This window comes from Acyrthosiphon pisum, chromosome A1, assembly GCF_005508785.2.
Source record: "Acyrthosiphon pisum isolate AL4f chromosome A1, pea_aphid_22Mar2018_4r6ur, whole genome shotgun sequence".
Lineage (NCBI taxonomy): Eukaryota > Metazoa > Arthropoda > Insecta > Hemiptera > Aphididae > Acyrthosiphon > Acyrthosiphon pisum.
In genome coordinates this window covers 125226676-125238561 of record NC_042494.1, presented here as the reverse complement: position 1 = coordinate 125238561, position 11886 = coordinate 125226676, and the positions used below count along the sequence as shown (strand labels likewise).

Below are 11886 nucleotides of genomic sequence, written 5' to 3'. Positions count from 1 at the left end.
ACTTAAAAAATTATACGAATAAAAAATATTTAAAAATATAATTTTTTAAGAAAAACGTTGTTTTATAAGCGACTTGAAACTATATAAAAAAATATTTTCAAAAAAATCTATACTTTTTGAAATAATGAGTGTTCTATGATAAAATAATCACCCAGTATAATATAATTCCGATAAATGGATCAGGCGCGTAGATGGGATTTTATTTAGGGGGTTGTTATACTAGCTTATGAGGAGGCTTTATACGCACTCTATATTATTGTATAGTCATCGATCATTATAATATCTTCTGATTAATAGATAATATCAAATTTGAAATAGAACACCCATAATAATATGTCAACATATTATATTTTGTAGAAATCTGAAGCATAATATTTATTAAACAAATATATTTTTTGCATAAATACGATTGATGGGGAATGAGGGTGTTTTATCACCCAAAACGCCCTCTTCCCTGACTATGCCACTCGATCATAAATCAATAAGATGAACGATATTCATATGTACACATAGGCTGTCTTAATAACGTATCGCTTTGTACTGTATACCTGAAACCGACGCAAAACACGAAGACAAGAATGGAGACCATTTTGCTTCGTAAACCAGTCTGTCGTGTCCCTTGTACGTCGTCAGCGAACAATGCTTGTTGGGATCCCACTAGAAAAAAAATATAATTATTATTATAACACTAACACCATTGTTGCACCGGAAACGATAATAATAGGATATGTTTTGTTTTATTAACGTACAAGTTTTACCGAACAGTCCCACGACGCAGACAACAAAAAATCGTCTACGGAGTTTTGACACCAATCTACGCTGCACACCTCTTTCTTGTGTTCGTTAAACGTTCTTACAGGTTTCTGCCGGACAACCGATACGATATTAGCGTTATAATTAAAATTATATTATCGTCGATTCTACATTACGTTTATAATATAATTATACATTATTTATTACTTGTGATGGATATTTATAATTCCACATCTGCACGGTTCCGTCTCCGCTGCCGGTCACCAATAAACTGTACACAGATCTGCTCCACACCACGTCAAACAGACCGTCTTCCCAATGCATTTCATACTTTTTGGTTATTAGACACCTGTCTTCGTCATACGTTACCAAAAACAACGTTCCGCCACCTTTAAACCCATAATATTGTGACGTGCCTATGGCTAAAAGGTTTGATCGATTCGGTGAAAACTTTACCGAATAGCCGTGACGGTTTTCAGTTTTAAAAGTGGTCATTGGAAATTTGAATCTAAAATCATTAAAATATTTCCTTAATAACAATAAATTAAAATGAAATGCTATATAGAATATCTGCAAATCATATTATTAAAAATCCGTGATTTGGATTGTTTTACACGCGTGCAGCTTAATAATAAAGTATAAACTATACTATTCATTATTCAGTACAATTTCAATTAAATTGTATAATAAATACTTTAAAATTAAACGAAATTGAAAATAATAATATTAGGGCCACTTAATTAAATGCGATACTTAACCCACTAATTACGACAATGAGAATACGATGTGTGTAATACTCTAAAACAGCTCTAACAGTAAATAGTCTAATGTTTGTAATTATTGTAATTTGTAATATTAATATATATTATATATTAATAATCAATGGTCATATTAGTCAATAAGAACAATAATAATATAATACAATTACCTATGTCATCGCACAGTCGCAGTTGTTTATAAAGCATATTGAACTGAATAGATATTAGTAGGCTAAAAACCTAACTGGCTTAAATGTCAATATGTCATTACATTTGACAAAATTGTGATAATAAAACAATTAATCTAAAAATATTACATCATAATACGTATAATATTAAACCGGTTCATTGTTTTTTAAATTTTAATTTATATATACTAATATACTCTATTTAGTATTTTAAAATGTAATATGTTTCTATAAAATATAAGTCAATGGTTGAGTAGAAGTCAAGAATTTGATAAAAGTCAAATTAACTGGCCAGTATAGGCACTGCAGCTCTTAAGTCTCTATAGTCTATATCAGGGGTGCCCAAACGGTCGATCGTGATCGACTGGTAGATCTTGGACGATTTCTAAGTCGATCCCCTTGTTAGAATTTATTAATTATTCTTATACATTTGTCATTTAGTAGATTTAGTTATTAAATACATATATTTCGGATTAACCTGTTAGTGTTAAAAGGCATTTTTCACATGAAATTTATAAAAGCTAGTAGGTTAGGCTTAGACTTAAGCACGGAGTCTTCGTTTGGCCATGATATATGCAACGACACGCTTCTACATCAACAGTAAAATGTTAATACATTTTAAAATTATTTAGAAATTTAATGTGAAACACTCATTTTAGATAACTTAACACTTTAATTTTATTATTTATATAAGTATGTTTATTGTTAATATTAAACAATTTGTTTACATTAGTCAATCCTAAAAGAAAAAATATACCCTCAGTAGATTTTAATCAAAAAAAGTTTGGCCACCCCTGGTCTATATAATATTAGTCTTACTCTTGCAGTCTTATACCGGGTTACGTGAAAAATTGATTAATTGAATGGTTCAATAGATCAATACATTTTAATAGACCAATCATCGATCGCAAAATCATGTTTACTCATTATTAGTTCATTCAACTTGGCAATAATATACTATACATAATTACTATATGAGTACTGCAGTTGTATGTGAAATTGTGAACGCAAATGTATATATTTCAGATTAAATAGTTAATTAATAATTTAAATACTATACATATTTAAAGTTATTTCGTCGTAAATTTATGTTATGCAATAAAAGTTATATTATAGCATAGTCGTGATTATATTTTATGACATAATATATGATACATATATGAATATTTATAATTGTCAGTTACTATAAACACACCTCAGAAACGTTCTTAAGAAATATTTGACAATAATACATTTGAATACAAATTATATTAAAAATTACACTCAATACATTGATAATTGATATAGGTACTTGGGAAGTAAGCAATGTTTTAAATTATTTGATACTCAAAATAAAAAAAAAAAAAAAGTCATTCTAAAGACTGGATTTATTTAATTACAACATACCTAGGTAATTGAATCCCATATACATACGATATCTAATAATATATGTTACGGTTAAAGTGTATAAATCGGGCATTGTAATACAGTACCGGGCATTGTGCACAATGCTCGCCATATTTGGGCTAATCTGAATCTGATTTTAATTAGGTTAATTTGCCCGGGCGGCGGACTTTGTGTACAGTACTTAATTGTTTGTGGGCAACGTAAGTTTATCGCGATTCCGCGTCTTTATAAGCTATAATTTTTCTTTATCGTTACTTTATTCGTCACTTAACGATGTATGTTTTACTTAAACCATTAACACACAAACGTGCAGAAGAAGTTGCCTATATATTACTTGATATTTTTACCACATTTGGAGCTTCATGTATTAGATACATGAAGAGACAATAGGTTATTGAAAACTTATGTAGTATGTGGGAAGAACTGAAAAAACTCAAATCTGATGAAGATTTAGAAACCACGCTGAATTCCGCTGAAACCCTAACCTAACCACTGATGAAATAAATACTGAGAAACAAAACGAAAAACTGTGTATTTCTAAATTCCATGATACCTTAAGTTGCAAAAATAAATAGAAAAAATTGATAACAAATAAAAATTATAAATTATAAACAAAAACTGTTTTTTTATCTTTTTTTATTGATAGAAAAAAAATAGTTTAATTAAAATTTCATTTACTTTTATTAACATTCATATTTATATATTTTTAGTTGTAATTGTCCACTGTGTTATGGTCATTCTGAAAAATGCCCGGCAAAGCATACAATTTTCCACATGTCCATTAAAATTGGGCATTGTACTACAACGCCCGATTATACACTTTGACCGTAACATATACATAAAATACTATATTATTATAAATTAATTATAACTTTAAATGCTCGATCACATTTTTATCTCAGTCTAAAGTTGTATGAGAACTTTTATACGAATTAAAATTTTTTTTATGATGTATACTGTATACATTTAATATATATATTTATATTTCATACACAAAAGTTACAAGCGAATTTATTATAAACGTAAAAATAATTCAAAACGCAAGTCATGTACTCGTGTTGTGAGAGAAGCCACGCATTGGCGACACTTGGTAGGTAGGTACTTTGGCACGCCAGGCAATTATTTTCGCAAAAGGTCACAACGCGTAGACACCATTCCCTTTTAAATATCTGATGAGGATTTCCCGGTAGAATTAATGTAAATAAGTAGGTAATATAATGATGGATATTGATTATGATATGTATAGCTACCGAGTTAACTACACACGAACATTGAACACGCAATACGTAACATGGATGAAAGAAAATTATATTAGTACCTACTACCTATATATAGGTATATATAGTTATATCAAACATTTCCATATAGTTTTAACTGAGACAAAAATCATATTTGGATCGAAACATCAATGGTTTTACTATAACATTTTTAACACATGCTTTTGGGCTATATGTATACAGGTATTTTATTTTTCTAACTGATTTTTTCCAACTGATTTTGTTGGCATGATTACTTATTAACAAAAACATATAAATGATTCATAGATTTTTCTTTTAGGAAAAATATCGAGTATCATGTTATGGTTTTTTCAATATATTCTTCCATGTGCACTTTTTTAAATTGAAGGTGGACTCAAAAATATTTGTGTAACCCTATCAATTAAAAATATTTAATACTCTAAGAGGGGCATAAATAACTATTTTATATTTTTAATTAATACTTTTTTTGGAGTAAAAATAAGGTCAATTTCAGGCGAGAGATCGAGTGCTGTTTATCATCGCATCTATGATAAAATAATTATCATATGCATTCAAAATATGTTAAATATGTATAATAATTTTGTTAAAATAAAAAAAAAGCTTGTACCGAAGTGAGCTAAGTGAAATAATAATTTAATAATAATATGTAGTTTCTTCTGTACTATTTTGAGATGTTAACACTTTATTAGGTACTCCATTTTGTTTACATACTGTTTAAATATAATTTTCTCGCTATCCTAGACCATTGTTTAGTTTGTTAAATACCTACCTAATTAATTCATAACAACTGATCTATAACTTTGTAAACTTAGTTTTAAGTAAATGTTTTCGTTTGGAGTAGGTATTTTGTTAATTATTAGTTATTACTTATTACTAACTACCTATAACTGAATTAATTTTTAAAATTATAAAATCAATTATTACAGTATTTTACATACATATTTTCTTAAGCACGTAAAAGCTTCTGAAAAATATTTAAATAAGTTTGTGTTTAAAATATTGATTTGTTTTAATAAAATAAATGAAATTCTGAAATTATTCTTATTGTTAGTTTAAAAAAAAAACTATGTGAGGTATAAATTATATAATATACACCAATATTTTAGAAATTATGAAAATATTTGTACAAATCAGGTCAACAGTTTTATGTAAAGTAATTTAAAAAGGCTTCTTGAATAGGATAAGAAATCGATGGTTTTTAGAAAAACTTTACGTGCTTGAAATTTTAACGAAGACATTTTTTTTCAGTGACAAAATATCAAAGAACTTCCGGGTCTTCATTTAATCCAATTATCTTATGACGATATAATTGTAAAAAAGAAACCTTACGCGGGAGCTTGAGCAACATCGATCAACTGTTTAGTCTGACATTAGACGGGTCACATTCAACCAGACCCTCGATTCAAGTGTTTTGTATTTTGTTCATCATAAATTATGATACCTTTATTATTTCTTTATTTTATAGCAACGCTAAAAGTTTTTAAAAAAACTACGCCAAATGGTAATTCAATTTTAACAAAAAGCAATGTATGAATATTTTATTTGAATACTTAATTTTTATGTTTAGGAAAAGTCACTGTATACATCGGTAAACGAGATTTCATTGACCACTTAGACAGTGTAGATCCTATTGACGGAGTTGTCGTAGTCGAAAATGACTATTTACAAGGACGAAAAGTTTTTGGAATGGTAAGGCTTATTTCACAAGTGTTGTTGTAATCTACAAAACGCTTTTTCAGGTTTCCACGACTTATAGGTACGGTCGAGATGAAGATGAGGTAATGGGTGTAAAATTCAGTAAAGAAATGGTGTTGGCGTGTAATCAAATCGTCCCACCAATAAAAGATGTCACAGAATTAAGCCCTATTCAAAAAAAATTAGTGAAAAAATTTGGTAACTCTAATGCATTTCCATTTGTGTTCAATTTCCCTCCAAACTCCCCATCTTCGGTGACCCTGCAGCCGGGTGACGACGATAGTGGAAAACCTCTAGGAGTTGAATACAGTATCCGAACTTATGTGTCGGACAGAGAAGATGATAAAGGAAATCAAAGATCGTCCGTCGTCCTAGCTATTAAAAAGGTATGTATTTTTCAAAAGTAGTCAATTTAACATATAAATGTGTAAATACTCAGTTACAATACGCTCCATCAACAAGAGGTCAAAGACTACCAAGTTCACTAATTAGCAAAGGATTCACGTTTTCTCATGGAAAAATTAGTTTGGAAGTCACACTAGACAGAGAAATTTACTATCACGGGGAAAAAGTTATTGCCACGCTAATCATAAGTAACAGCTCGAGAAAATCCGTAAAAAACATTAAGGTATGACGCATATATCTCAAAACGGTTACAATAGTTAGTCAATAATTTATTATCAGTATCTAACTAATAACTATAATTATTATTAATTTTAATAATATAAATAACTAATAATAATAAATATTATTGTTATATAATCGTACCTATAGGTGTATGTTGTTCAACACACCGAAATTACCATGGTCAACGCGCAGTTTTCTAAATTTGTCGCCAGTTTGGAAACCCGAGAAGGTTGTCCCATAACACCGGGAGCCGCGTTTACTAAACAATTCTATCTAGTCCCACTGGCGTCCAGCAATAAAGACAGGAGAGGCATTGCATTAGACGGACATCTTAAGGTATCTGACATTTTCGCCACGTTAACGTACATTGAATTAAATGCATGTAATATACACTACAGGACGACGACGTAAATTTGGCATCGTCTACACTGATATCGGGAGGTAAGGGTCCTAGTGATCAAACTGGTATAGTCATTTCATATTCGGTCAGAGTAAAGTTGAACTGTGGTACTCTGGGTGGTGAACTCGTGACTGACGTACCATTCAAACTTATGCACCCGAATCCAAGTAAAAAATATGTCATATACGTTTGTTTCATATTAATTTATTAAAATAAAAATAATTTTCAACTTCAGCATCCGAAGACTGGACTGCGCCGCCCAAGCAACCACAAAAAGGAGTATTGAAGAAGACCAAGAGCTCGGACAGAATGAAGTACCAAAAAAGCTTTGGAGACGACGACGAGGACAATATTGTGTTTGAAGACTTTGCAAGACTTAGGTTGGCTGACGAATAAATAAAAACAATTTTGAAAATTGGAAATTGTATAATATCTAAAAATTGTTTTGAATTAATGTGTTCTTTGCTTAACTCGCATTGGTAGGAAAACCGGGGTATGTTTAAACTCAAAATTATTACTTTTATTATTGCAAGATTATAATAAATCAGTTCATCGCCGTCTTCTATATAATATACAATATATAATATGTACTCGATATTTAAACTACATTCCGATAGCGTGCTAATATAACCTGAAATACTGGATTCGATTCCCAGCCGAATATCCCTCAGAACAATGACGTCAAACGATATTAGGGAGAATATGTCATCGGCAATAACCATTACCGACGATCCGGAACCGGAATATTCAGTACTGGTTCGATTTCCGTTTTTCACACCTTTGACCCTTCGTAGCTAATATTCACATACATATCCTGTTTGACCGATACCCCACACGACTACACGAGGGATTCAATATCGCATGCATGTAAGTTTGGTATTATAGATGTTTTTAATTCAGAATAGGATGCTCTATATTACTTCCGATTTAGAAAAAAAAATGAATACTCGTCAAACATGTTTATGTAACCTATACACTATACAATGTAATATAATAACTGTTATCGACGGGTAATAGAATATAACCAGAGTAAATATCCCTTCTTTATAATATAATAAAAAATCGTACTTATTATTTGCCTAAAAAACAGAATATATTAGTTGGTATTACTGTATTAGTAATTATTAATATTATTTAAAGTGAAGGTATTATATAAAATCCCGTAGTATGTGTTTAATTTATGTTAATATTTATAATGTACATACATAACATAAATTTAAAAAGTATAACACAATATTGATATAATATATAATTACCTATGTAAAATGTTATAAAGAATTAAATGTATTATGTCAAAAATCATTAAAATATTAATGTAAAAGTATGGTGTATAATATTATAATTTAGGTACAGCCATTAGCATCAGAAAACAGAAATACCGGAAATCATAACAAACATAAATCATATATTATAATATATATTAATCATAGCAATAATGAATAAACCGTTAATATAATATCATGTTTTATACTAACAACTATCAAATTCTAATAATAAAGTAAGATCTCGAACAATTATTCGAATATATTAACTAAATAAACTTTTCTATATTATTTATGCACCTAATTAATAATTATGTAAAATAAATTAATCTATTTTTAGAAAAATTAAACCACTATACAGTTAATTTCATAAACTTACAGATAAAAATAGTGACTCAAGTATTTAAAAAAAAATAAGGATAGGTACATGAATAATAATAAACGCTTATACTATTTAGTATATTTTATATATACTCCCATTGGTCGTTGCAAATATTAATTAGGTAATATACCAATGATGAATATTATACTATTGTAGGTATGAAAAGTATTTCTTATAAAAGTATTTCCATGACAAATACATACTAATAATATATATTATATGCTACTATATAATATGATATAATATTTCCTATAATTACGTAATTTCAATAATCTTTAGGTTAGGTTTAGGTTACACATAGGTCCTTTGTAAGATTTGAATAACTTAAGGGTGTCGGTGCCGGTGCGTTTTTTGGTACAAAAACATGTCTTACAGGAAAAACTTTCACGACCTGTAGAATTGATGGATTTCGTTAATTTTTTTTTTATCTTAAAGTAGAAAACATTTTGTAGGTCAGATCAAAGCCCGATTTTGAAAACTATAATTATAGAAACTGGAATATGCATTTTAAAAATGCATAATATTTGTTCTTTTTCAAACGTATTTTTCTACTACTATTCAAAGTAAAATAAAAAATCGAGCTTTGATCCGACCTGTAGAAACTTTTCATCTTTTAGATAAAAAAAAAATTAACGAAATCCAACAGTTCTACAGGGCGTGAGAGTTTTTCCCGTGAAGTCATTTTCGTTGATATAATACACCGTATCGACCCCGTCTAAATAAGTATCGAGCTGTAGATTAGTGGAAAAGTATTATAATTAAGGCAATAACTAAAATTAACAAAATTGTTTTGAATTATAATTATATAAGTATATTTAATTAGAAAAGTGCGCTTGATGGGCAAACATTTTTTATTAATTATATTTTTATAATTGTATTCTTGGACGAATAGTTGAACTTTCCGAAAGACCACGGCACACTTAGTGAATGCTTACGGCACACCAGTGTGCCGTGGCATCCAGTTTGAAAACCATTGCTATAGGCTATAAGATTTACAAACAATTATAATACCCAAATAAAAGATTTAAATTTTATATATCCTGCAATTTACCAGGATAAATATTTGACATTCGTATATTGTCTAAGCCCTAAAGCCAATTATTGGTGGAACTAAAAGTGTTTTTTTAAACCAAAAGGTTGTACTTATGGCTACCACAATAAATTAATACATTGTATATACCTACTTTAGTGTGCAAATAAAAAAATTATTCATTAAGGTGTCTACACTCTACACTCATTATTAATTTATTTCGAAAAGTTTACTTTTTTAGAAAATATTTTATTTACATAATTTGTTGTCATTGCTGCAAAATACTTACAAATATTTAAGCTAAGATAAGTGAAGTAGAATATAAAAAATTTACTACTCCAAATATTGGTCCACTAGGTACATGAAGTACCTAGATGAACTAAAGTTTGAAAAATTACAAACAATCAACTATCTACTCGTTTGAATTTGTATTAATATGTATTCAAGTACTAGAAAAAATATTAGGTTTTAGAATATAAAATTAAAAATATATATTGTTATTCAAAAAAGTAAAACTTAAATTAATTTAAGTTTAACTAAAAAATAATATCGTTTAAAAACTGTAAAAAATTCATTCAAAATATTTTCAAGTATTTGAATTGATTAAATAAACATATTATATAAATTTCAAGTGCCTACAGTTATTCGTTTTGAAAAAATCACTACCTACTTAAGAAATCGAAAAGAACTTCAAACGTTCAAAATAATTTAATTTGTCTTTTAGGTAGACATTTTTGTTTTGATAAAGGTAGACAAACTTATGAGGAATTTTTAATTAAATTTTCAAATCTTAGATTTAAAAAAAAAAATTTTTATGAATTTATAAATTGCACATTTTCTAGACTTTTAGGTGTTTTATCAAAATTTGAACTTTAAATGCTTATAAAAAAAATTGTGACAATGTATTTTTAATATTTTTCAAATATCATTGTAACAATATATTAGGAAACTTGTATTACATTTTAAGATTTTTTACCCAACAAATAAAATTGTATTGATATTCATAGAAATAAAAACTAAAAAAATTTGAAACTGAAAATGTCCGTAAATAGTTCAAACCAAATAAAAATGTTTGAAAATTTTATTGTACGTATTAAAAATGGTAATATAAACAACTAATGAAAATTTCATATATCTACGGTAGTTTATTTTTGAGTTACAACAAAAACCAAAACCGATTTTGCTTAAAAATTGCCGTTTTTCCTTAATTTTTGTTTTGTATTTCCCTGCACTTTTGAAAAATATTGAGAATTTCAAATTTTGACTTACCGGAAGTACCGTTAGATTCACTTTCCTATAAGACAAGATAGGTACTGTTGAAGAAAATCGAAGCAGTGTTAATGCCCCAAACGGTGATTCCAGACACAAAAAAAAAATTAAAAATCACACATCAATACAACATTGTAAAATCAATACATTATATTATTATACAGTCATTGCTCCGCTCAGAATTTAATACTTTTTATTAATAAAATTAATTAACATTTTTGCTTATAACATTTTTTTAAAACACTTTAATGCTCTAATTATTATTTCTTTGAAAATAAATACAATAACTATTACTTACTTCAAGAGAGAACTCCAAGTGTGCTCCTAGGCCTGTAATTGAAAACTGTTGATTTCTTTAAAGGTGTGGTCTCAAAAGTACTGTAAAATAAATCCCCACCTAAAAAGGGTTTGAGTTGTGTTGACCCAATGACCAAAGGCGGACGGCTTTTCTGTAAGGGTTGAGATCCCCCCAATGCCTGCACCCCGTAATTTTAAATTTATGCTTGTGGGCATTTTTATAATTATGATTTACTGTTGCGTAAACCCATCAATCACCCAAGAAAACGGTCGGTGATATTTAATGTTTATACAGCCGGACATATCTTTATCGCTCTCTGTTTTTTGTAACCACCGTGTGATATGATCATTTTTATTGAAAAAAAATTCTCACAGAATATGTCAAGTCATGCGGATTATGCAACTTGATAACAACTTCTTTTAAATTATATAAATGTATAAATATTCAATGATCAAATGGCTTCAAGGTACTCAAAATACTTTTATCATAAATCTTAATAGAAGACAAAATATATAGCTTTTGCATACTTACACATTTAAAAATAATATCTCCAAGAAATAGAATATTCAATATAATACA

The 11886-nt window shown here is 28.4% G+C and overlaps 2 protein-coding genes across 2 annotated transcripts in view; one reads left to right on the top strand and one right to left on the bottom strand.

Annotated features, from left to right (window-relative positions):
* Nucleotides 1–11371, bottom strand: part of LOC100571536 (peroxisomal targeting signal 2 receptor) — a 12584-nt gene extending 1213 nt beyond the window's left edge. The window contains exons 1-4 of the mRNA XM_016805849.2: nucleotides 11308–11371; nucleotides 961–1261; nucleotides 750–863; nucleotides 549–657 (exon numbers count right to left, since the gene is read on the bottom strand). Of these exons, the coding sequence (XP_016661338.2) occupies nucleotides 549–657; nucleotides 750–863; nucleotides 961–1248 (511 nt within the window). The 5' untranslated portion in view covers nucleotides 1249–1261; nucleotides 11308–11371. The remainder of the gene's footprint in view (nucleotides 1–548; nucleotides 658–749; nucleotides 864–960; nucleotides 1262–11307) is intronic.
* Nucleotides 5690–8387, top strand: LOC100166316 (arrestin homolog). The gene is made up of 7 exons (XM_001952468.5): nucleotides 5690–5845; nucleotides 5912–6033; nucleotides 6084–6425; nucleotides 6479–6667; nucleotides 6814–7002; nucleotides 7065–7233; nucleotides 7302–8387. Exons 1-7 carry the CDS (start codon nucleotides 5779–5781, stop codon nucleotides 7460–7462), a joined length of 1239 nt encoding a protein of 412 aa, XP_001952503.2. The 5' UTR covers nucleotides 5690–5778; the 3' UTR covers nucleotides 7463–8387.
* Nucleotides 11372–11886: the final 515 nt, after the last annotated feature.

What these genes read in the sequence shown, in the direction of transcription:
- LOC100166316 (XM_001952468.5), top strand. Translation starts at nt 5,779, where the DNA reads ATGATACCTTTATTATTTCTTTATTTTATAGCAACGCTAAAAGTTTTT. An exon ending in TAAAAAAACTACGCCAAATG is followed by an intron (nt 5,846 to 5,911) that starts GTAATTCAATTT and finishes TTTTATGTTTAG; the next exon opens with GAAAAGTCACTGTATACATC. An exon ending in ACTTATGCACCCGAATCCAA is followed by an intron (nt 7,234 to 7,301) that starts GTAAAAAATATG and finishes TTTCAACTTCAG; the next exon opens with CATCCGAAGACTGGACTGCG.